The sequence below is a fragment of the Oncorhynchus gorbuscha genome, unplaced genomic scaffold (assembly GCF_021184085.1).
Source record: "Oncorhynchus gorbuscha isolate QuinsamMale2020 ecotype Even-year unplaced genomic scaffold, OgorEven_v1.0 Un_scaffold_1674, whole genome shotgun sequence".
Taxonomy (NCBI): Eukaryota; Metazoa; Chordata; class Actinopteri; order Salmoniformes; family Salmonidae; genus Oncorhynchus; species Oncorhynchus gorbuscha.
The window spans coordinates 24,639-50,000 of NW_025744853.1; the positions used below are offsets into that span (position 1 = coordinate 24,639).

The 25,362-nt window shown below is 49.0% G+C and overlaps 1 protein-coding gene across 1 annotated transcript in view; it reads right to left on the reverse strand.

The window, feature by feature from the left end:
- Positions 1-477: 477 nt before the first annotated feature.
- Positions 478-25,362, reverse strand: part of LOC124017150 (sperm-associated antigen 1-like) — a 59,996-nt gene continuing 35,111 nt past the window's right edge. Inside the window, 7 exon segments of the mRNA XM_046332545.1 lie at positions 478-1,720; positions 6,445-6,867; positions 10,087-10,245; positions 10,410-10,536; positions 15,992-16,133; positions 23,800-23,957; positions 24,903-25,055. Coding sequence (XP_046188501.1) covers positions 1,595-1,720; positions 6,445-6,867; positions 10,087-10,245; positions 10,410-10,536; positions 15,992-16,133; positions 23,800-23,957; positions 24,903-25,055 — 1,288 coding nt within the window. The 3' untranslated portion in view covers positions 478-1,594.

The following is a 25,362-nucleotide window of genomic DNA, read 5'->3' on the forward strand; positions in this document are numbered from 1 at the left end:
TCAACCATCCTATTGGCCAGTCAAAGCAGCGAAACAAATCAACCATCCTATTGGCCAGTCAAAGCAGCGAAACAAATCAACCATCCTATTGGCCAGTCAAAGCAGCCAGAAACAAATCAACCATCCTATTGGCCAGTCAAACCCAGCAAATCAACCATCCTATTGGCCAGTCAAACCCAGGAAACAAATCAACCATCCTATTGGCCAGTCAAACCCAGGAAACAAATCAACCATCCTATTGGCCAGTCAAACCCAGGAAACAAATCAACCATCCTATTGGCCAGTCAAACCCAGGAAACAAATCAACCATCCTATTGGCCAGTCAAAGCAGCGAAACAAATCAACCATCCTATTGGCCAGTCAAACCCAGGAAACAAATCAACCATCCTATTGGCCAGTCAAACCCAGGAAACAAATCAACCATCCTATTGGCCAGTCAAACCCAAATCAACCATCCTATTGGCCAAAACAAAACAAATCAACCATCCTATTGGCCAGTCAAAGCAGCGAAACAAATCAACCATCCTATTGGCCAGTCAAAGCAGCGAAACAAATCAACCATCCTATTGGCCAGTCAAAGCAGCCTGGAAAAGTAGTCATACATTGTTATGGTTGTTATCTGATTTGAAAAGGTTCAGCAGGCTGGAGAATGGACCTGGCCCGCGGAACACGGACCTGGCCCGCGGAACACGGACCTGGCCCGCGGAACACGGACCTGGCCCGCGGAACACGGACCTGGCCCGCGGAACACGGACCTGGCCCGCGGAACACGGACCTGGCCCGCGGAACACGGACCTGGCCCGCGGAACACGGACCTGGCCCGCGGAACACGGACCTGGCCCGCGGAACACGGACCCAGCAGGGAAATGCGGACAGATATCTTGGAACATTGGACCTTATGCATTAATGTTTTTTAACAGCTAAATAGTTCACAACATTTCAACATATACTGCCGGTCGAACTAACTCTAAAACAGATCAGGGTGAAAAAGGTCTTTGGAGAGAGAGAAATACCTAGTAGAGGTCGGTAGAGATGTGATATATTACACCGAGAGAAATAAACGGGTCGGTTTGGGTCCGTAATGCTCTGAGCACGTTCAGCATCTTCTGAGTCGGTTTGGGTCCGTAATGCTCTGAGCACGTTCAGCATCTTCTGAGTCGGTTTGGGTCCGTAATGCTCTGAGCACGTTCAGCATCTTCTGAGTCGGTTTGGGTCCGTAATGCTCTGAGCACGTTCAGCATCTTCTGAGTCGGTTTGGGTCCGTAATGCTCTGAGCACGTTCAGCATCTTCTGAGTCGTGTTGTGCAACGTTGCATAGATCCAGTACGTCATGTTGGGAGCTTCACGCAGGACAGAGTGAAGGGTCGTGTTTGAGAACATCAAAACCGTGGTGTATCATGGGTAAATTGTGACTTGACCTACAAAATAATATTGAGTAGTTATTTATGACGCAAGGTGATTTGCAGTCTGCACTCGTATTTAAAGTCAGCTGCGACGTTGCCAAATGGTGCCTTACTCCCTCCATAGTGCACTCGGTAATAGGGACCGATTTGGGATGCGCTCCAGCAGGCCAGACAGGGTCAGAGGTTAGAGGTCAGATGTACTTGTTGGCCAGGTTCTGCACATCGTTTTTACTGAAGGCATCACTGTCCACAGCGGACAGACGGTCAAACAGTCGAGTCATCTGATCATGTTCACTCTTTAGCAGCATCACGACGACCTGGTAACACACAGAGACGAGAGGTTAGCAGCATCACGACGACCTGGTAACACACAGAGACGAGAGGTTAGCAGCATCACGACGACCTGGTAACACACAGAGACGAGAGGTTAGCAGCATCACGACGACCTGGTAACACACAGAGACGAGAGGTTAGCAGCATCACGACGACCTGGTAACACACAGAGACGAGAGGTTAGCAGCATCACAGATCCTGGTAACACACAGAGAGACACACAGAGACGAGAGGTTAGCAGCACACGACGACCTGGTAACACACAGAGAGGTTAACACACAGAGAGGAGAGGTTAACACACAGAGAGGAGAGGTTAACACACAGAGAGGAGAGGTTAACACACAGAGAGGAGAGGTTAACACACAGAGAGAGAGGTTAACACACAGAGAGGAGAGGTTAACACACAGAGAGGTTAACACACAGAGAGGAGAGGTTAACACACAGAGACGAGAGGTTAACACACAGAGACGAGAGGTTAACACACAGAGAGGTTAACACACAGAGAGGTTAACACACAGAGAGGTTAACACACAGAGGTTAACACACAGAGGTTAACACACAGAGAGGAGAGTTAACACACAGAGAGGTTAACACACAGAGAGGTTAACACACAGAGAGGTTAACACACAGAGAGGAGAGGTTAACACACAGAGAGGAGAGGTTAACACACAGAGAGGAGAGGTTAACACACAGAGAGGTTAACACACAGAGAGGAGAGGTTAACACACAGAGAGGAGAGGTTAACACACAGAGAGGAGAGGTTAACACACAGAGAGGAGAGGTTAACACACAGAGAGGAGAGGTTAACACACAGAGACGAGAGGTTACAACCTGACAACAGTAGAGACACACAGTGGTCAGTAGAGACACACAGTGGTCAGTAGAGACACACAGTGGTCAGTAGAGACACACAGTGGTCAGCAGAGACACACAGTGGTCAGTAGAGACACACAGTGGTCAGCACTACAACCTGACAACAGTAGAGACACACAGTGGTCAGTAGAGACACACAGTGGTCAGCAGAGACACACAGTGGTCAGCAGAGACACACAGTGGTCAGTAGAGACACACAGTGGTCAGTAGAGACACACAGTGGTCAGTAGAGACACACAGTGGTCAGTAGAGACACACAGTGGTCAGTAGTGGTCAGCACTACAACCTGACAACAGTAGAGACACACAGTGGTCAGTAGAGACACACAGTGGTCAGTAGAGACACACAGTGGTCAGTAGAGACACACAGTGGTCAGTAGAGACACACAGTGGTCAGCACTACAACCTGACAACAGTAGAGACACACAGTGGTCAGTAGAGACACACAGTGGTCAGTGGAGACACACAGTGGTCAGTGGAGACACACAGTGGTCAGTAGAGACACAGTGGTCAGCAGAGACACACAGTGGTCAGTAGAGACACACAGTGGTCAGCACTACACCCTGACAACAGTAGAGACACACAGTGGTGGTCAGTGGTCAGTAGAGACACACAGTGGTCAGTAGAGACACACAGTGGTCAGTAGAGACACACAGTGGTCAGTAGAGACACACAGTGGTCAGCACTACACCCTGACAGTGGTCAGTAGAGACACACAGTGGTCAGTAGAGACACACAGTGGTCAGTAGAGACACACAGTGGTCAGTAGAGACACACAGTGGTCAGTAGAGACACACAGTGGTCAGTAGAGACACACAGTGGTCAGCAGAGACACACAGTGGTCAGTAGAGACACACAGTGGTCAGCAGAGACACACAGTGGTCAGTAGAGACACACAGTGGTCAGTAGAGACACACAGTGGTCAGTAGAGACACACAGTGGTCAGTAGAGACACACAGTGGTCAGTAGAGACACACAGTGGTCAGTAGAGACACACAGTGGTCAGTAGAGACACACAGTGGTCAGCAGAGACACACAGTGGTCAGTAGAGACACACAGTGGTCAGTAGAGACACACAGTGGTCAGTAGAGACACACAGTGGTCAGTAGAGACACACAGTGGTCAGTAGAGACACACAGTGGTCAGTAGAGACACACAGTGGTCAGTAGAGACACACAGTGGTCAGTAGAGACACACAGTGGTCAGTAGAGACACACAGTGGTCAGTAGAGACACACAGTGGTCAGTAGAGACACAGTGGTCAGTAGAGACACACAGTGGTCAGCACTACACCCTGACAACAGTAGAGACACACAGTGGTCAGTAGAGACACACAGTGGTCAGTAGAGACACACAGTGGTCAGTAGAGACACACAGTGGTCAGTAGAGACACACAGTGGTCAGTAGACACCCTGACAACAGTGGTCAGAGACACACAGTGGTCAGTAGAGACACACAGTGGTCAGTAGAGACACACAGTGGTCAGTAGAGACACACAGTGGTCAGTAGAGACACACAGTGGTCAGTAGAGACACACAGTGGTCAGTAGAGACACACAGTGGTCAGTAGAGACCCACAGTGGTCAGTAGAGACACACAGTGGTCAGTAGAGACACACAGTGGTCAGTAGAGACACACAGTGGTCAGTAGAGACACACAGTGGTCAGTAGAGACACACAGTGGTCAGTAGAGACACACAGTGGTCAGTAGAGACACACAGTGGTCAGCAGAGACACACAGTGGTCAGTAGAGACACACAGTGGTCAGTAGAGACACACAGTGGTCAGTAGAGACACACAGTGGTCAGCAGAGACACAGTGGTCAGTAGAGACACACAGTGGTCAGTAGAGACACACAGTGGTCAGTAGAGACACACAGTGGTCAGTAGAGACACAGTGGTCAGTAGAGACACACAGTAGAGACACACAGTGGTCAGTAGAGACACACAGTGGTCAGTAGAGACACACAGTGGTCAGTAGAGACACAGTGGTCAGCACTACACCCTGACAACAGTAGAGACACACAGTGGTCAGTAGAGACACACAGTGGTCAGTAGAGACACACAGTGGTCAGTGGAGACACACAGTGGTCAGTAGAGACACACAGTGGTCAGCACTACACCCTGACAACAGTAGAGACACACACACAGTGGTCAGTAGAGACACACAGTGGTCAGTAGAGACACACAGTGGTCAGTAGAGACACACAGTGGTCAGTAGAGACACACAGTGGTCAGTAGAGACACACAGTGGTCAGTAGAGACACACAGTGGTCAGTAGAGACACACAGTGGTCAGTAGAGACACACAGTGGTCAGTAGAGACACACAGTGGTCAGTAGAGACACACAGTGGTCAGTAGAGACACACAGTGGTCAGTAGAGACACACAGTGGTCAGTAGAGACACACAGTGGTCAGTAGAGACACACAGTGGTCAGTAGAGACACACAGTGGTCAGTAGAGACACACAGTGGTCAGCAGAGACACACAGTGGTCAGAGAGACACACAGTGGTCAGTAGAGACACACAGTGGTCAGCAGAGACTAGTACCCTGACAACAGTAGAGACACACAGTGGTCAGTAGAGACACACAGTGGTCAGTAGAGACCCACAGTGGTCAGTAGAGACACAGTGGTCAGTAGAGACACACAGTGGTCAGTAGAGACACACAGTGGTCAGTGGAGACACACAGTGGTCAGTAGAGACACACAGTGGTCAGTAGAGACACACAGTGGTCAGTAGACAACAGAGAGACACACAGTGGTCAGTAGAGACACACAGTGGTCAGTGGAGACACACAGTGGTCAGCAGAGACAGTGGTCAGTAGAGACACACAGTGGTCAGTAGAGACACACAGTGGTCAGCAGAGACACACAGTGGTCAGTAGAGACACACAGTGGTCAGTAGAGACACACAGTGGTCAGTAGAGACACACAGTGGTCAGTAGAGACACACAGTGGTCAGTAGAGACACACAGTGGTCAGTAGAGACACAGTGGTCAGTAGAGACACACAGTGGTCAGCAGAGACACACAGTGGTCAGCAGAGACACATAGTAGAGACACACAGTGGTCAGTAGAGACACACAGTGGTCAGTAGAGACACACAGTGGTCAGTAGAGACACACAGTGGTCAGTAGAGACACATAGTGGTCAGTAGAGACACACAGTGGTCAGTAGAGACACACAGTGGTCAGTAGAGACACACAGTGGTCAGTAGAGACACACAGTGGTCAGTAGAGACACACAGTGGTCAGTGGAGACACACAGTGGTCAGTAGAGACCCACAGTGGTCAGTGGAGACACACAGTGGTCAGTAGAGACACACAGTGGTCAGTAGAGACACAGAGTGGTCAGCAGAGACACATAGTGGTCAGCACTACAACCTGACAACAGTAGAGACACACAGTGGTCAGTAGAGACACACAGTGGTCAGTAGAGACACACAGTGGTCAGCAGAGACACATAGTGGTCAGCAGAGACACACAGTGGTCAGTAGAGACACACAGTGGTCAGTGGTCAGTAGAGACACACAGTGGTCAGTAGAGACACATAGTGGTCAGCAGAGACACATAGTGGTCAGCACTACACCCTGACAACAGACTGTCTAGTTTAGCTAAATAAAAAGATCCAAAACAGTGAAAAATACATTCATTCTGGGATTCAAAACGAACCACAAAGCACCATCATCTCACTGCACTTGACTTATAAAAGACATTTTCCAGACTTTCACCAAGATCACATTTACATGTGAAGACTTGTAAAGGGCAAGGAGCAGCGCGACGTTGGTTCATTGTGGTTCGTTTTGAATGGTCGGCCAAGGTGAAGCTTCTAGATCGTACCGAGAACCTGTCAGCAGTGTGTAGATGGCTGAGGTGCTGGTAGACGAGGTCAGGGTCCTTCTGTAGGAGCTGTGTGTCCAGGCTCTGCATAATGAAACTGACTGTGTGTCCATCCAGCTGATTACTGAGGTAGACGGGCAGAGTCTCAGGGGGAACACGGCTCAGCAGCTCAGCACAGGCTGGGAGGTTGGACTGGGCCCGCGCTGCGTTCAGGGACTGGTTGAATTCATAGGCGTTCGAGGGCTGGAGGTTGATGGTTATTGCCTCCTCCTCCTCTCCTCCTCTTCCGCCTCCTCCACAGTGGTTCTCTGCTGGGCCTGGGGTTGACGTGGATGTTGTTGATGTTTCTGCTGTCTCTGATTCTGCTGCTCTGGTCCTGTCTGGCTCTGCAGCCTGACAGTCTTCGTCCTCAGTCCCCTCAACCTGATGGAGAACAGGAAGACAGGAGGACAGGAAGACAGGAGGACAAGAAGACAGCTTGTGACCATCTAGACACCGCTTTGTGGCCCCTAATTACATTACCTAGTGTCCTTTCTCATTATTACATTATCTAGTGTCCTTCCCCATTATTACATTAGCTTAGTCCTTCCCCATTATTACATTAGCTGTGTCCTCCCCATGATTACATTATCTGTGTCTTTCCCATTATTACATTATCTGTGTCCTTCCCATGATTACATTAGCTGTTACCTTCTCCATTATGTACATTAATGTGTGTCCTTTATTATTATTATCTGTGTCCTTCCCATTATTACATTATCTGTGTCCTTCCCATTATTACATTAGCTGTTACCTTCTCCATTATTACATTAGCTGTGTCCTTCCCATTATTACATTATATGTGTCCTTCCCATTATTACATTAGCTGTGTCCTTCCCATTATTACATTAGCTGTGTATTTCCCCATTATTACATTAGCTGTGTCCTTCCCCATTATTACATTTAGCTGTGTCCTTCCCCATTATTACATTATCTGTGTCCTTCCCCATTATTACATTAGCCTGTGTCCTTCCCCATTATTACATTAATCTCATTCCTTAAGGTGTCCTTCCCCATTATTACCCATTAGTAACAAGTGTCCTATACTAAGGTGTATATATTAATGTGTTATATCTAATGTGTCAGTGATGGGTAATGTGTAGTATAGTGTATATATTAATGTGTAGTATAGTGTATATATTAATGTGTAGTATAGTGTATATTCCTGTATAGAGTATACTAATGTATAGTGTATATATTAATGTATAGAGTATATATTAATGTGTAGTATAGTGTATATATTCATGTGTAGTATAGTGTATATATTCATGTATAGTGTATATTAATAGTGATAGTGTATATATTCATGTAGTATAGTGTATATATTCATGTGTAGTATAGTGTATATATTTAATGTGTATATATAGTGTATATATTAATGTATAGTATAGTATATATTAATGTGTAGTATAGTGTATATATTAATGTGTAGTATAGTGTATATATTCATGTGTATATATTAATGTATATATTAATGTGTAGTATAGTGTATATATTAATGTGTAGTATAGTGTATATATTAATGTGTAGTATAGTGTATATATTAATGTGTAGTATAGTGTATATATTAATGTGTATAGTATAGTGTATATATTAATGTGTAGTATAGTGTATATATTAATGTGTAGTATAGTGTATATATAATGTGTATATAGTGTATATATTAATGTATATATGTAGTATAGTGTATATATTAATGTGTAGTATAGTGTATATATTAATGTGTAGTATAGTGTATATATTAATGTGTAGTATAGTGTATATATTAATGTGTAGTATAGTGTATATATTAATGTGTAGTATAGTGTATATATTAATGTGTAGTATAGTGTATATATTAATGTATAGTATAGTATATATATAATGTGTAGTATAGTGTATATATTAATGTGTGTAGTATAGTGTATATATTAATGTGTAGTATAGTGTATATATTAATGTGTAGTATAGTGTATATATTAATGTGTATAGTATAGTGTATATATTAATGTGTAGTATAGTGTATATATTAATGTGTAGTATAGTGTATATATTAATGTGTAGTATAGTGTATATATGTAATGTGTAGTATAGTGTATATATTCATGTGTAGTATAGTGTATATATTAATGTGTAGTATAGTGTATATATTAATGTGTAGTATAGTGTATATATTAATGTGTAGTATAGTGTATATATTAATGTGTAGTATAGTGTATATATTAATGTGTAGTATAGTGTATATATTAATGTGTAGTATAGTGTATATATTAATGTGTAGTATAGTGTATATATTAATGTGTAGTATAGTGTATATATTAATGTGTAGTATAGTGTATATATTAATGTGTAGTATAGTGTATATATTAATGTGTAGTATAGTGTATATATTAATGTGTAGTATAGTGTATATATTAATGTGTAGTATAGTGTATATATTCATGTGTAGTATAGTGTATATATTCATGTGTAGTATAGTGTATATATTCATGTGTAGTATAGTGTATATATTCATGTGTAGTATAGTGTATATATTCATGTGTAGTATAGTGTATATATTAATGTGTAGTATAGTGTATATATTAATGTGTAGTATAGTGTATATATTAATGTAGTATAGTATTATATTAATGTAGTATAGTGTATATATTAATGTGTATAGTATATATTAATGTGTAGTATAGTATATATTAATGTGTAGTATAGTGTATATATTAATGTGTAGTATAGTGTATATATTAATGTGTAGTATAGTGTATATATTAATGTGTAGTATAGTGTATATATTAATGTGTAGTATAGTGTATATATTAATGTGTAGTATAGTGTATATATTAATGTGTAGTATAGTGTATATATTAATGTGTAGTATAGTGTATATATTAATGTAGTATAGTGTATATATTAATGTGTAGTATAGTGTATATATTAATGTGTAGTATAGTGTATATATTCATGTGTAGTATAGTGTATATATTAATGTGTAGTATAGTGTATATATTAATGTGTAGTATAGTGTATATATTAATGTGTAGTATAGTGTATATATTAATGTGTAGTATAGTGTATATATTAATGTGTAGTATAGTGTATATATTAATGTGTAGTATAGTGTATATATTAATGTGTAGTATAGTGTATATATTAATGTGTATATTGTATATGTGTATGTATATATTAATGTGTAGTATAGTGTATATATTAATGTGTAGTATAGTGTATATATTAATGTGTAGTATAGTGTATATATTAATGTGTAGTATAGTGTATATATCAGTGATGGGTATGGTAGTATAGTGTATATATTAATGTGTAGTATAGTGTATATATTAATGTGTAGTATAGTGTATATATTAATGCCTAGTATATTCTACCTCAGTGATGGTGTATGGTAGTATAGTGTATATATTAATGTGTAGTATAGTGTATATATTAATGTGTAGTATAGTGTATATATTAATGCCTAGTATATTCTACCTCAGTGATGGGTATGGTAGTATAGTGTATGTATTAATGTGTAGTATAGTGTATATATTAATGTGTAGTATAGTGTATATATTAATGTGTATAGTGTATATATTCATGTGTAGTATAGTGTATATATTAATGCCTAGTATATTCTACCTCAGTGATGGGTACAGTCCTCCTGGGGTTGCTAGGTGATCCCCGGGCCAGACTCTGTCTGAGCAGCAGCGTGACCTCCTCCAGCTCCTTCTCAGCCTCCGCTACGTTGGGATCCTGCTGTAGCACCTCCTGTAGGTCAGAGCTGCACGCCAGGTAGTCCTGGGGATGGGGACACACACATACACACATATATATATGTGGAGGAAGAGGATGAGGAAGAGACCAGGTGGTCGTTTCAATACCTGTCTACAAAAGTAGTCAACCCAGATTGGCGGCCAAACCCGCAAACTGGTCGTGTGAACTCCTAAAACCTGTCCCTTTACCTTGAGGCCTTTGTTGGCCATGGCCCGTCTGTAGAAGGCCTTCTTATTGGCTGGCTCCAGCCTCAGGGCAGAGTCACAGTCCTGCTTGGCTTCAGCAAACATCTCTAGCTTTAGGAAGCACAGCGCTCTAAGGACAGAATGTGATACAACAGTATTATAGTGTCTCTATGGAGGCAGAATGTAATACAGTATTATAGTGTCTCTATGGAGGCAGAATGTAATACAGTATTATAGTGTCTCTATGGAGGCAGAATGTAATATGGTATTATAGTGTCTCTATGGAGGCAGAATGTAACACAACAGTATTATAGTGTCTCTATGGAGGCAGAATGTAATATGGTATTATAGTGTCTCTATGGAGGCAGAATGTAACACAACAGTATTATAGTGTCTCTATGGAGGTAGAATGTAATACAGTATTATAGTGTCTCTATGGAGGCAGAATGTAATATGGTATTATAGTGTCATGGAGGTAGAATGTAATATGGTATTATAGTGTCTCTATGGAGGCAGAATGTAACACAACAGTATTATAGTGTCTCAGAATGTATTATAGTGTCTCTATGGAGGCAGAATGTAATATGGTATTATAGTGTCTCTATGGAGGCAGAATGTAATATGGTATTATAGTGTCTCTATGGAGGCAGAATGTAATACAGTATTATAGTGTCTCTATGGAGGCAGAATGTAATATGGTATTATAGTGTCTCTATGGAGGCAGAATGTAACACAACAGTATTATAGTGTCTCTATGGAGGCAGAATGTAATATGGTATTATAGTGTCTCTATGGAGGCAGAATGTAACACAACAGTATTATAGTGTCTCTATGGAGGCAGAATGTAATACAGTATTATAGTGTCTCTATGGAGGCAGAATGTAATATGGTATTATAGTGTCTCTATGGAGGCAGAATGTAACATGGTATTATAGTGTCTCTATGGAGGTAGAATGTAATATGGTATTATAGTGTCTCTATGGAGGCAGAATGTAACACAACAGTATTATAGTGTCTCTATGGAGGCAGAATGTAATATGGTATTATAGTGTCTCTATGGAGGCAGAATGTAACACAACAGTATTATAGTGTCTCTATGGAGGCAGAATGTAATATGGTATTATAGTGTCTCTATGGAGGCAGAATGTAATATGGTATTATAGTGTCTCTATGGAGGCAGAATGTAATATGGTATTATAGTGTCTCTATGGAGGCAGAATGTAACACAACAGTATTATAGTGTCTCTATGGAGGCAGAATGTAATATGGTATTATAGTGTCTCTATGGAGGCAGAATGTAATATGGTATTATAGTGTCTCTATGGAGGCAGAATGTAATACAGTATTATAGTGTCTCTATGGCTCTGGAGGAGAACACAACACTGTTGTTCAACATAGCAGCCAAACACAGCTCATACAATTAGCCTCTCTTGTATTTTCTGACCCCACAGACAGACATCCTCGCACCAAGACAGTGTTTTAATATTGATAAGCCTGCCGTTCCCCTGGCGTACTCAACACTTCCCCTAAGGCCATGTGTGTGTTGAAAAGCTGTCCTTTTTAGCCACGCTCTCATGTGGCTGTGGAGAGTGTACTGTGACTGTCTGTACACACACAGGGCTTTACGCAGAACAGGACATGAACACAAAGGTACGGTGTGGTGAGTCATGTCAGGGTGGCCAGTCCCTTTCCTCTCTATGGTACAGAACACTCTGTCAACGCTGACAACACTACTCTACCTGCTATTGAGGAGGAGAGGAGAGGAGAGGAGAGGAGAGAAGAGGAGAGGAGAGGAGAGGAGAAGGAGAAGGAGAAGGAGAGGAGAGGAGAGAGGAGAGGAGAGAGAGGAGAGGAGAGGAGAGGAGAGAGAGGGAGGGAGAGGAGAGGAGAGAGAGAGGGAGGAGGAGAGGAGAGGAGGAGGGAGAGAGAGGAGAGGAGAGAGGAGAGAGGAGAGGAGAGGAGAGAGAGAGAGAAGAGAAGAGAAGAGAGAGAGAGAGGAGGAGAGGAGAGAGAGGAGAGGAGGGAGGAGGAGGAGGAGGAGAGGAGAGGAGGAGAGGAGAGGAGGAGGAGAGGAGGAGAGAGGAGAGGAGAGAGGAGAGGAGGAGAGGAGGAGAGGGAGGAGAGAGGAGAGGAGAGGAGAGAGAGGAGAGGAGAGGAGGAGAGGAGGAGGAGAGGAGATGAGAGAGGTGGGGAGAGGAGAGGAGAAGGAGAGGAGAGAGGAGGAGGGGAGGGAGAGGAGAGGCGGGATGGGAGAGGATGAGAAACGGAAACGGGGTCGTGTTCATTAGTGCAAACCGTAGCAAAAACGTTTTGCAACAGAACGTGACAATAAGCGTTTCTTATTAGACAAGTTGAGGTAGTCCGTTCCTGTTTCAGTCCGTTTGTTCTGTTTCAGTGCCTAATGAATAGGACCCAGGTTTCCCATCCCAGGAGAGCCCGTGTTGCATGTCTTTCTAGGACAATTTACGCTCCGCTACCCTGTTCTGTGTTACACACTGTGTCTATAATTAGGCGATGAGAGAGAGAGGAGCAGACACCCTGCTGTCCTCTGCTGTTCCTGTTTGTATTTCCACACTACAGCAACAATACCTCTGATTAGTCTGACTGGATTTACTGACAGCAGGCTGGCTGGGGTTAGAGCAGGCTGGATGGGGTTAGAGCAGACTGGATGGGGTTAGAGCAGGCTGACTGGGGTTAGAGCAGGCTGACTGGGGTTAGAGCAGGCTGACTGGGGTTAGAGCAGGCTGGATGGGGTTAGAGCAGGCTGACTGGGGTTAGAGCAGGCTGACTGGGGTTAGAGCAGGCTGGATGGGGTTAGAGCAGGCTGGATGGGGTTAGAGCAGGCTGGATGGGGTTAGAGCAGACTGGGGTTAGAGCAGACTGGATGGGGTTAGAGCAGACTGGATGGGGTTAGAGCAGGCTGGCTGGGGTTAGAGCAGACTGGCTGGGGTTAGAGCAGACTGACTGGGGTTAGAGCAGGCTGGATGGGGTTAGAGCAGGCTGACTGGGGTTAGAGCAGGCTGGCTGGGGTTAGAGCAGACTGACTGGGGTTAGAGCAGGCTGGCTGGGGTTAGAGCAGGCTGGATGGGGTTAGAGCAGACTGGCTGGGGTTAGAGCAGACTGCTGGGGTTAGAGCAGACTGGGGTTAGAGCAGGTGACTGGGGTTAGAGCAGGCTGGATGGGGTTAGAGCAGGCTGGATGGGGTTAGAGCAGGCTGGATGGGGTTAGAGCAGACTGACTGGGGTTAGAGCAGACTGGATGGGGTTAGAGCAGAGCTGGATGGGGTTAGAGCAGACTGACTGGGGTTAGAGCAGGCTGGCTGGGGTTAGAGCAGACTGGCTGGGGTTAGAGCAGGCTGGATGGGGTTAGAGCAGGCTGGATGGGGTTAGAGCAGGCTGACTGGGGTTAGAGCAGATGGACTGGGGTTAGAGCAGACTGGGGTTCTGGGTTACACAGACCGGGGTTCTGTTCCAAGACTGGATGGGGTTAGAGCAGACTGGTTATGGGTTACACAGACCGGGGTTAGAGACAGGGTTCTGGATGGGGTTAGTTCCCAGCAGACTGTTCCCACAGACTGGGGACCAGGGTTAGAGCACTGGTTACACAGACCGGGGTTCTGTTCCCACTGGTTACACAGACCGGGGTTCTGTTCCCAGGTTACACAGACCGGGGTTCTGTTCCCACTGGCTTCTGTTCCCACTGGTTACACAGACCGGGGTTCTGTTCCCACTGGTTAGCAGGCTGACCGGGGTTCTGTTCCCACTGGTTACACAGACCGGGGTTCTGTTCCCACTGGTTACACAGACCGGGGTTCTGTTCCCACAGACCGGCTGGTTACACAGACCAGGGTTCTGTTCCCACTGGTTACACAGACCGGGTTCTGTTCCCACTGGTTACACAGACCGGGGTTCTGTTCCCAGACACAGACCGGGGTTCTGGGTTACACAGACCGGGGTTCTGGGTTACACAGACCGGGGTTCTGTTCCCACTGGTTACACAGACCGGGGTTCTGTTCCCACAGACCGGGGTTCTGTTCCCACTGGTTACACAGACCGGGGTTCTGTTCCCACTGGTTACACAGACCGGGGTTCTGTTCCCACTGGTTACACAGACCGGGGTTCTGTTCCCACTGGTTACACAGACCGGGGTTCTGTTCCCACTGGTTACACAGACCGGGGTTCTGTTCCCACTGGTTACACAGACCGGGGTTCTGTTCCCACTGGTTACACAGACCGGGGTTCTGTTCCCACTGGTTACACAGACCGGGGTTCTGTTCCCACTGGTTACACAGACCGGGGTTCTGTTCCCACTGGTTACACAGACCGGGGTTCTGTTCCCACTGGTTACACAGACCGGGGTCTGTTCCCACTGGTTACACAGACCGGGGTTCTGTTCCCACTGGTTACACAGACCGGGGTTCTGTTCCCACTGGTTACACAGACCGGGTTCTGTTCCCACTGGTTACACAGACCGGGTTCTGTTCCCACACACAGACCGGGGTTCTGTTCCCACTGGTTACACAGACCGGGGTTCTGTTCCCACTGGTTACACAGACCGGGTTCTGTTCCCACTGGTTACACAGACCGGGACCGTTCTGTTCCCACTGGTTACACAGACCGGGGTTCTGTTCCCACCACATTCAGTGCATTCGGAAAGTGTTCAGAACCCTTCCCCTTTTCTCACATTTTGTTACATTACAGCCTTATTCTAAAATTGACCAAATAAAAACAATTGCTCATCAATCCACACATAATACCCCATAATGACATCACAATACCCCATAATGACATCACAATACCCCTTAATGACAAAGCAAAAACAGGTTTCTTGCAAATTTATGAAGCATAGAAAAACAGAAATCCCTTGTTTACATAAGTATTCAGACCCTTTGCTATGAGACTTAATTGAGGTCAGGTGCATCCTGTTTCCATTGATCATCCTTGAGATGTTTCTATAACTTGATTGGAGTCCACCTGTGGTAAATTCAATTGATAGGACATCATTTGGAAAGGCACACACCTGTCTATATAAGGTCCCACAGTTGACAGTGCATGTCAGAGTAAAAACCAAGCATGAGGTCAAAGGAATTGTCTGTAGAGCTCCGAGACAGGATTGTGTCGAGGCACAGATCTGGGGAAGGGTACCAAAACATTTCTGCAGCATTGAAGGTCCCCAAGAACAAAATGGCCTCCATTATTCTTAAATGGAAGAAGTTTAGAACCACCAAGACTCTTCCTAGAGCTGGCCGCTCTAAACTGAGCAATCAGGGAGAAGGGTATTGTGGTGTCATTATGGGGTATTGTGGTGTCATTATGGGGTATTGTGGTGTCATGGGGTATTGTGGTGTCATTATGGGGTATTGTGATGTCATTATGGGGTATTGTGATGTCATTGTGGGGTATTGTGATGTCATTGTGGGGTATTGATGTCATTGCAGATTGAAGAGGGGGGGGGGGACCAAGTTAATCCATTTCAGAATAAGGCTGTAACAAAATGTAGAAAACGTCAAGGTGGTTGAATACTTCCCGAATGCACTGTACATTACTGTACCTGTTAGGATGAAGGAGACACGGTCAGGTCCTTACCGGTTGGTGTAGATGGGACATTCCTCTGGCTTCAGCTTAAGGCATTCGCTGTACGTCCTCAGAGCCTCCTGGAACAGACCTTTCTTCACAAACTCATTTCCTTCTTGTTTCAGCGAATTGAAACAGACTTCTGCTTTTTGAGCTGCAGGCAAAGGAAGAAACGGTGTTGGTTGAGGAAATGTGTGACATCATACTGAGTAACTTGACAAAAATGTTAGTGTTTTTTTGTTGTAAGAATCATATTTCACAAAAAATAAGTGAGTGGTAATTTTGTCCTTTAAAATCCCGGGTGAAAACAGGTTGAATCAGCAGTCATTCATGTGATAATGGACAGCTAATTAATTAGACCACTGGGGTGTTCTGGGAAAAAGCTGCCCGCTCCCTTCTTCCATTCATCACAGTTAAAACATCAATTATGGTTGGCTGCAGCACGGCCCTGAGACTGGGGCTGAGGCTAGGGCTGGGGCTAGGGCTGGGGCTGAAGCTAGGGCTGAGGCTAGGACTGGGGATGGGGTATAGGACTGGGGATGGGGTATAGGACTGGGGCTAGGACTGGGGTATAGGGCTGGGGCTAGGACTGGGGCTGAGGCTAGGACTGGGGTATAGGACTGGGGCTGAGGCTAGGACTGGGGCTAGGGTATAGGACTGGGGCTGAGGCTAGGGCTGGGGTATAGGACTGGGGCTGAGGCTAGGACCGGGGCTAGGTTATAGGACTGGGGCTGAGGCTAGGGCTGGGGTATAGGACTGGGGCTGAGGCTAGGACTGGGGCTAGGGCATAGGACTGGGTCTAGGGCTGAGGCTAGGGCTGGGGTATAGGACTGGGGCTAGGGCTGAGGCTAGGGCTGGGGTATAGGACTGGGGCTAGGACTGGGGCTGAGGCTGGGGCTAGGACTGGGGCTGAGGCTAGGGCTGGGGTATAGGACTGGGACTGAGGCTAGGACTGGGGCTAGGGTATAGGACTGGGGCTAGGACTGGGGCTGAGGCTAGGGTATAGGACTGGGGCTAGGACTGGGGCTAGGACTGGGGTATAGGACTGGGGCTGAGGCTAGGACTGGGGCTAGGGTATAGGACTGGGGCTGAGGCTAGGGCTGGGGTATAGGACTGGGGCTGAGGCTAGGACCGGGGCTAGGGTATAGGACTGGGGCTGAGGCTAGGGCTGGGGTATAGGACTGGGGCTAGGACTGGGGCTAGGGCATAGGACTGGGTCTAGGGCTGAGGCTAGGGGGGTATAGGACTGGGGCTAGGGCTGAGGCTAGGGCTGGGGTATAGGACTGGGGCTAGGACTGGGGCTGAGGCTGGGGCTAGGACTGGGGCTGAGGCTAGGGCTGGGGTATAGGACTGGGACTGAGGCTAGGACTGGGGCTAGGGTATAGGGCTGCGGCTGGGGCTAGGGTATAGGGCTGGGGATGGGGTATAGGACTGGGGATGGGGTATAGGACTGGGGCTAGGACTGGGGTATAGGGCTGGGGCTAGGACTGGGGCTGACTGGGGGACTGGGGCTGAGGCTAGGACTGGGGTATAGGACTGGGGCTGAGGCTAGGACTGGGGCTAGGGTATAGGACTGGGGCTGAGGCTAGGGCTGGGGTATAGGACTGGGGCTGAGGCTAGGGTATAGGACTGGGGCTGAGGCTAGGGCTGGGGTATAGGACTGGGGCTGAGGCTAGGACTGGGGCTAGGGTATAGGACTGGGGCTGAGGCTAGGGCTGGGGTATAGGACTGGGGCTAGGGCTGAGGCTAGGACTGGGGCTAGGGCTGGGGCTGGGCTAGGGCTATAGGACTGGGGCTGGGGACTAGGGCTGGGGTATAGGACTGGGGCTAGCTGGGGCTGGGTATAGGAGGGGCTAGGGCTGGGGTAGGAGGGGCTGGGGCTAGGGCTGGGGCTAGGACTAGGACTGGGGCTAGGGCTGGGGCTGAGGCTAGGACTGGGGCTAGGGCTAGGACTGGGGCTAGGACTGGGGCTGAGGCTAGGGTATAGGACTGGGGCTAGGACTGCGGTGGAGGCTGGGGCTAGGACTGGGGCTGGGGCTAGGACTGGGGCTAGGACTGGTGCTGAGGCTAGGGCTGGGGCTGAGGCTGGGGCTAGGACTGGGGCTAGGACTGGGGCTGAGGCTAGGGCTGGGGCTTGGGTATAGGGCTGAGGCTAGGGCTGGGGCTAGGGTATAGGGCTGCGGCTGGGGCTAGGGTATAGGGCTGGGGCTTGGGTATAGGGCTGGGGCTTGGGTATAGGGCTGGGGCTTGGGTATAGGGCTGAGACTGGGGATAGGGTATAGGGCTGGGGCTTGGGTATAGGGCTGAGGCTGGGGCTAGGGCTAGGGTATAAGGCTGAGGCTAGGGCTTGGGTATAGGGCTGCGGCTGGGGCTAGGGTATAGGGCTGGGGCTTGGGTATAGGGCTGGGGCTTGGGTATAGGGCTGAGACTGGGGATAGGGTATAGGGCTGGGGCTTGGGTATAGGGCTGAGGCTGGGGCTAGGGTATAAGGCTGAGGCTAGGGCTTGGGTATAGGGCTGAGGCTGGGGCTGTGGCTAGGGCTTGGGTATAGGGCTGGGGCTAGGGGTTGGGTATAGGGCTGGGGCTTGGGTATAGGGCTGGGGCTAGGGTATAGGGCTGAGGCTAGGGTATAGGGCTGAGGCTGGGGCATAGCTGGGGCTAGGGTATAGGGGTGAGGCTGGGGCTTGGGCATAGGGCTGAGGCTGGGGCTAGGGTATAGGGGTGAGGCTGGGGCTAGGGTATAGAGCTGAGGCAGGGGCTAGGGTATAGGGCTGGGACTAGGGTATAGGGCTGAGGCTGGGGCTAGGGTATAGGGCTGAGGCTAGGGTATAGGGCTGAGGCTGGGGGGGCTAGGGTATAGGGCTGGGGCTAGGGTATAGGGCTGGGGCTAGGGTATAGGGCTGGGGCTAGGGTATAGGGCTGGGACTAGGGTATAGGGCTGAGGCTAGGGTATAGGGCTGGGGCTTGGGTATAGGGCTGGGGCTTGGGTATAGGGCTGGGACTAGGGTATAGGGCTGAGGCTAGGGTATAGGGCTGAGGCTGGGGTATAGGGCTGGGGATAGGGTATAGGGCTGGGGCTTGGGTATAGGGCTAGGGTATAGGGCTGGGGCTACGGCTGGGGTTGGGGCTAGGGTATAGGGCTGGGGATTGGGTATAGGGCTGGTGCTGAGGCTGGGGCTAAGGTATAAGGCTGAGGCTAGGGCTGAGGCTTGGGCTAGGGTATAGGGCTGAGGCTGGGGATAGGGTATAGGGCTGGGGCTAGGGTATAGGGCTGGGGCTAGGGTATAGGGCTGAGGCTGGGTTATAGGGCTGAGGCTAGGGTATAGGGTATAGGGCTGAGACTGGGGATAAGACTGAGGCTGGGACTGGGGCTAGGGCTTGGTTATAGGGCTGAGGCTGGGGCTTGGGTATAGGGCTGGGGCTTGGGTATAGGGCTGGGGCTAGGGTATAGGGCTGAGGCAGGGGCTAGGGTATAGGGCTGGGGCTAGGGTATAGGGCTGAGGCTGGGGCTAGGGTATATGGCTGAGGCTAGTGTATAGGGCTGAGGCTGGGGTATAGGGCTGGGGCTTGGGTATAGGGCTAGGGTATAGGGCTGGGGCTACGGCTGGGGTTGGGGCTAGGGTATAGGGCTGGGGCTAGGGTATAGGGCTGAGGCTAGGGTATAGGGTATAGGGCTGAGACTGGGGATAAGACTGAGGCTGGGACTGGGGCTAGGGCTTGGGTATAGGGCTGAGGCTGGGGCTTGGGTATAGGGCTGGGGCTTGGGTATAGGGCTGAGGGTAGGGTATAGGGCTGAGGCTGGGACATAGCGCTGGGGCTTGGGCATAGGGCTGAGGCTAGGGTATAGGGCTGAGGCTGGGGCTCGGGTATAGGGCTGAGGCAGGGGCTAGGGCTGGGGCTAGGGTATAGGGCTGAGGCAGGGGCTAGGGTATAGGGCTGGGGCTAGGGCTGGGGCTAGGGTATAGGGCTGAGGCTGGGACTAGGGTATAGGGCTGAGGCTGGGGCTAGTGTATAGGGCTGAGGCTGGGGTATAGGGCTGGGGCTTGGGTATAGGGCTATGGTATAGGGCTGGGGCTACGGCTGGGGTTGGGTCTAGGGTATAGGGCTGGGGCTAGGGTATAGGGCTGAGGCTAGGGTATAGGGTATAGGGCTGAGACTGGGGATAAGACTGAGGCTGGGACTGGGGCTAGGCCTTGGGTATAGGGCTGAGGCTGGGGCTTGGGTATAGGGCTGGGGCTAGGGTATAGGGCTGAGGCTAGGGTATAGGGCTGAGGCTGGGGCTAGGGTATAGGGCTGAGGCTAGGGTATAGGGTATAGGGCTGAGACTGAGGCTGGGACTGGGGCTAGGGCTTGGGTATAGGGCTGCGGCTGGGGCTAGGGTATAGGGCTGAGGCTGGGGTTAGGGTATATGGCTAGGGTATAGGGCTGAGGCTGGGGCTAGGGTATAGGGTATAGGGCTGGGGCTAGGACTGGTGCTGAGGATAAGACTGAGGCTAGGACTGGGACTGGGGCTAAGGGGAGAGGGGCTTGGAGTATATGGCTAGGGGTATGCACCGAGCTGTCTATTTAAACTACACACACCAATTTGTAAGTCGCTCTGGATAAGAGCGTCTGCTAAATGACTTAAATGAAATGAAATGAGAGGGGCTAGGGGATAAGGCTAGGGGAGAGGGGCTAGGGGATAAGGCTAGGGGGAGGGGCTAGGGCTAGGGGGGAAGGGCTAGGGAGAGTAGGGCTAGGGGAGAGGGGCTAGGCGATAGTATGTCCCCCTCCAGTCCTCTAACAGACAGTATGTCCCCCTCCAGTCTCTAGCAGACAATGTCTCCCTCCAGTCCTCTAGCATACAGTATGTCCCCCTCCAGTCCTCTAACAGACAGTATGTCCCCCTCCAGTCCTCTAACAGACAGTATGTCCCCCTCTAGTCCTCTAACAGACAGTATGTCCCCTTCCAGTCCTCTAGCAGACAGTGTCTCCAGTCCTCTAGCAGACAGTATCTCCCTCCAGTCCTCTAGCAGACAGTATGTCCCCCTCCAGTCCTCTAACAGACAGTATGTCCCCCTCCAGTCCTCTAACAGACAGTATGTCCCCCTCCAGTCCTCTAATAGACAGTATGTCCCCCTCCAGTCCTCTAGCAGACAGTATGCCCCCCTCCAGTCCTCTAGCAGACAGTATGTCCCCCTCCAGTCCTCTAGCAGACAGTGTCTCCAGTCCTCTAACAGACAGTGTGTCCCCTCCAGTCCTCTTGCAGACAGTATGTCCCCCTCCAGTCCTCTAGCAGACAGTATGTCCCCTCCAGTCCTCTAGCAGACAGTATGTCCCCCTCCAGTCCTCTAGCAGACAGTATGTCCCCTCCAGTCCTCTAACAGACAGTATGTCCCCCTCCAGTCCTCTAACAGACAATATGTCCCCCTCCAGTCCTCTAACAGACAGTATGTCCCCCTCCAGTCCTCTAACAGACAGTATGTCCCCCTCCAGTCCTCTAGCAGACAGTATGTCCCTTCCAGTCCTCTAGCAGACAGTATGTCCCCCTCCAGTCCTCTAGCAGACAGTATGTCCCTCTTCAGTCCTCTAACAGACAGTATGTCCCCCTCCAGTCCTCTAGCAGACAGTGTGTCTCCTGTCTCTGTTCCACTAGTCCCCCTCCAGTCCTCTAACAGACAGTATGTCCCCCTCCAGTCCTCTAACAGACAGTATGTCCCCCTCCAGTCCTCTAACAGACAGTATGTCCCCCTCCAGTCCTCTAACAGACAGTATGTCCCCCTCCAGTCTCTAGCAGACAATGTCTCCCTCCAGTCCTCTAGCATACAGTATGTCCCCCTCCAGTCCTCTAACAGACAGTATGTCCCTCTTCAGTCCTCTAACAGACAGTATGTCCCCCTCCAGTCCTCTAACAGACAGTATGTCCCCCTCCAGTCCTCTAGCAGACAATGTCCCTTCCAGTCCTCTAGCAGACAGTATGTCCCCCTCCAGTCCTCTAGCATACAGTATGTCCCCCTCCAGTCCTCTAACAGACAGTATGTCCCCCTCTAGTCCTCTAACAGACAGTATGTCCCCTCCAGTCCTCTAGCAGACAGTATGTCCCCTCCAGTCCTCTAGCAGACAGTATCTCCCCTCCAGTCCTCTAGCAGACAGTATCTCCCCCTCCAGTCCTCTAGCAGACAGTATGTCCCCCTCCAGTCCTAACAGACAGTATGTCCCCCTCCAGTCCTCTAACAGACAGTATGTCCCCCTCCAGTCCTCTAACAGACAGTATGTCCCCTCCAGTCCTCTAATAGACAGTATGTCCCCCTCCAGTCCTCTAACAGACAGTGTGTCCCCTCCAGTCCTCTTGCAGACAGTATGTCCCCCTCCAGTCCTCTAGCAGACAGTATGTCCCCTCCAGTCCTCTAGCAGACAGTATGTCCCCCTCCAGTCCTCTAGCAGACAGTATGTCCCCTCCAGTCCTCTAACAGACAGTATGTCCCCCTCCAGTCCTCTAACAGACAATATGTCCCCTCCAGTCCTCTAACAGACAGTATGTCCCCCTCCAGTCCTCTAACAGACAGTATGTCCCCCTCCAGTCCTCTAGCAGACAGTATGTCCCTTCCAGTCCTCTAGCAGACAGTATGTCCCCCTCCAGTCCTCTAGCAGACAGTATGTCCCCCTCCAGTCCTCTAACAGACAGTATGTCCCCCTCCAGTCCTCTAGCAGACAGTATGTCCCCCTCCAGTCCTCTAGCAGACAGTATGTCCCCCTCCAGTCCTCTAGCAGACAGTATGTCCCCCTCCAGTCCTCTAACAGACAGTATGCCCCCTCCAGTCCTCTAGCAGACAGTATGTCCCCCTCCAGTCCTCTAGCAGACAGTATGTCCCCCTCCAGTCCTCTAGCAGACAGTATGTCCCCCTCCAGTCCTCTAACAGACAGTATGTCCCCCTCCAGTCCTCTAGCAGACAGTATGTCCCCCTCCAGTCCTCTAAGAGACAGTATGTCCCCCTCCAGTCTCTAGCAGACAGTGTCTCCAGTCCTCTAGCAGACAATGTCTCCCTCCAGTCCTCTAGCAGACAGTATGTCCCCCTCCAGTCCTCTAGCAGACAGTGTCTCCTGTCTCTACTGCTGCAGTAGACTATAAGACCTTTGAAGGTTCCAGCTCACAGCAGAAAGAGGATGAGGAATGATGATGATGCTTGCTGAACAGAAAATGCCACCCTATTGCACTGCGTTTAACCCTGGGCTCTGGCCAAAGGTAGTGCACTATATAGGGAATAGGGTGCTATGGGCTCTGGTCAGAATTAGTGAACAACCTAGGGAGTAGGGGGTCATTCTGGACTCATGCTGTGAGTCGGGCTGAATGTAGTCTCTTGTGACAGAGGAAACGGCTGGTCAGCGGACACTGATTAGCTTCTGGGCGACAACACGCTTAGATAGATAGGTGCTGTCTAGAACCTAAAAGAGTTCTTCAGCGGTCCCCATAGGAGAACCCTTTGACAAACGCTTTTTGGTTCCCGGTAGAACACTTTTGGTTCCAGGTAGAACACTTTTGGTTCCAGGTAGAACCCTTTTGGTTCCAGGTAGAACACTTTTGGTTCCAGGTAGAACCCTTTTGGTTCCAGGTAGAACCCTTTTGGTTCCAGGTAGAACCCTTTTGGTTCCAGGTAGAACACTTTTGGTTCCAGGTAAAACACTTTCCCCAGAGAGTTCTACCTGGAACCAAAACGGGTTCTACATGGAACCCAACAGAGTTCTACCTGGAACCAAAAAAGTTTTCTCCTATGGGGACAGCCAAAGAACCCTTGGAACCCTTATGTTCTAAGAGTGTGGACTCGGCTGAGTGAGAGCCCTACCTGCGTGCTGCTTGGCCTTCTCTGCTCTGGCCTGTAGGACCTCAGCGCTGGGTGGTTCCTCCCTGCGGTGCTGCTGAGCTGATAGTGGGACCAGAGGGATCTCAGGTAGTTTCTCTCTCCACTGTTCTCCGTCCTGCTCTATCAGTAACCGCGTGATCCTGGAGGAACCACACACACACACACACACGGCGTTATCCTCCCATCCTCTATTATGTAAGTGCAGGGACAGTGTATACACAGCTGCAGTAGCTAGAGGACTGGGAGGGACAGCAGGTAATTCACACCACAGCGTTTGCTTGAAGCAGATTGAGGTCTGAGCTGGATAATTAAGAGTCTATAAGTTAAGGCGGTCTGACTTGGGCCTTTCAAACAAACTCTCAATCACTTCACATGGTTGTGACTGTAGGGTGGATCAATTCTGTTAACTTTCCCAAAATGTCCAGGTCTTCTAGATATCCTGCTCGGTGGTTTCCAGATGGCCTGCTCACAGTCTCTTGATTCCAGATGGCCTGCTCACAGTCTCTTGATTCCAGAAGGCCTGCTCATGGTCTCCTGTGTCCAGAAGGCCTGCTCATGGTCTCCTGATTCCAGATGGCCTGCTCATGGTCTCCTGATTCCAGATGGCCTGCTCATGGTCTCCTGATTCCAGATGGCCTGCTCGATGGTCTCCTGATTCCAGATGGCCTGCTCACAGTCTCCTGATTCCAGATGGCCTGCTCGATGGTCTCCTGATTCCAGAAGGCCTGCTCATGGTATCCTGATTCCAGATGGCCTGCTCATAGTCTCCTGATCCCAGATGGCCTGCTCACAGTCTCCTGATTCCAGATGGCCTGCTCATGGTCTCCTGATTCCAGAAGGCCTGCTCACAGTCTCCTGATTCCAGATGGCCTGCTCATGGTCTCCTGATTCCAGATGGCCTGCTCACAGTCTCCTGATTCCAGATGGCTTGCTCATGGTCTCCTGATCCCAGGAATCCACCAACTGGGATTTCTGGAAAACCTGGGAAGTTAACGGAAGTTTGCAACCCTAATGAGGGTAAAGGTGAGGGTGAAGTAGTTTACCTGTTAACACTGTCTAATGAGGGTAAAGGTGGAGTAGTTTACCTGTTGACACTGTCGTGTGCAGCCTGCACACTGATATCTATCTGCAGCACGGTTTTGTAATCCACGTAGGCCTGTCGGTACCGCTCCATAGTCTCATAAGCCATGGCTCTGCGTAGGAGGGGCTTGAGGGAGAAGGGCTGCAGCTCCAAGGACCTGCAGGTTTAAATAGCATGAGACTGAGGACGGGAAGGGATCAGGTCTGGCCCTGTATACACCTACAGTACAGTACCTAGCTACCTAGCGCATGTAGCATGAGACTGAGGACGGGAAGGGATCAAGCATGGCCCTGTATACACCTACAGTACAGTACCTAGCTACCTAGCGCATGTAGCATGAGACTGAGGATAGGGAGGGATCAAGTCTGGCCCTGTATACACCTACAGTACAGTACCTAGCTACCTAGCGCATGTAGCATGAGTCTGAGGACAGGATGAAGTCTGGCCCTGTAGTCACCTACAGT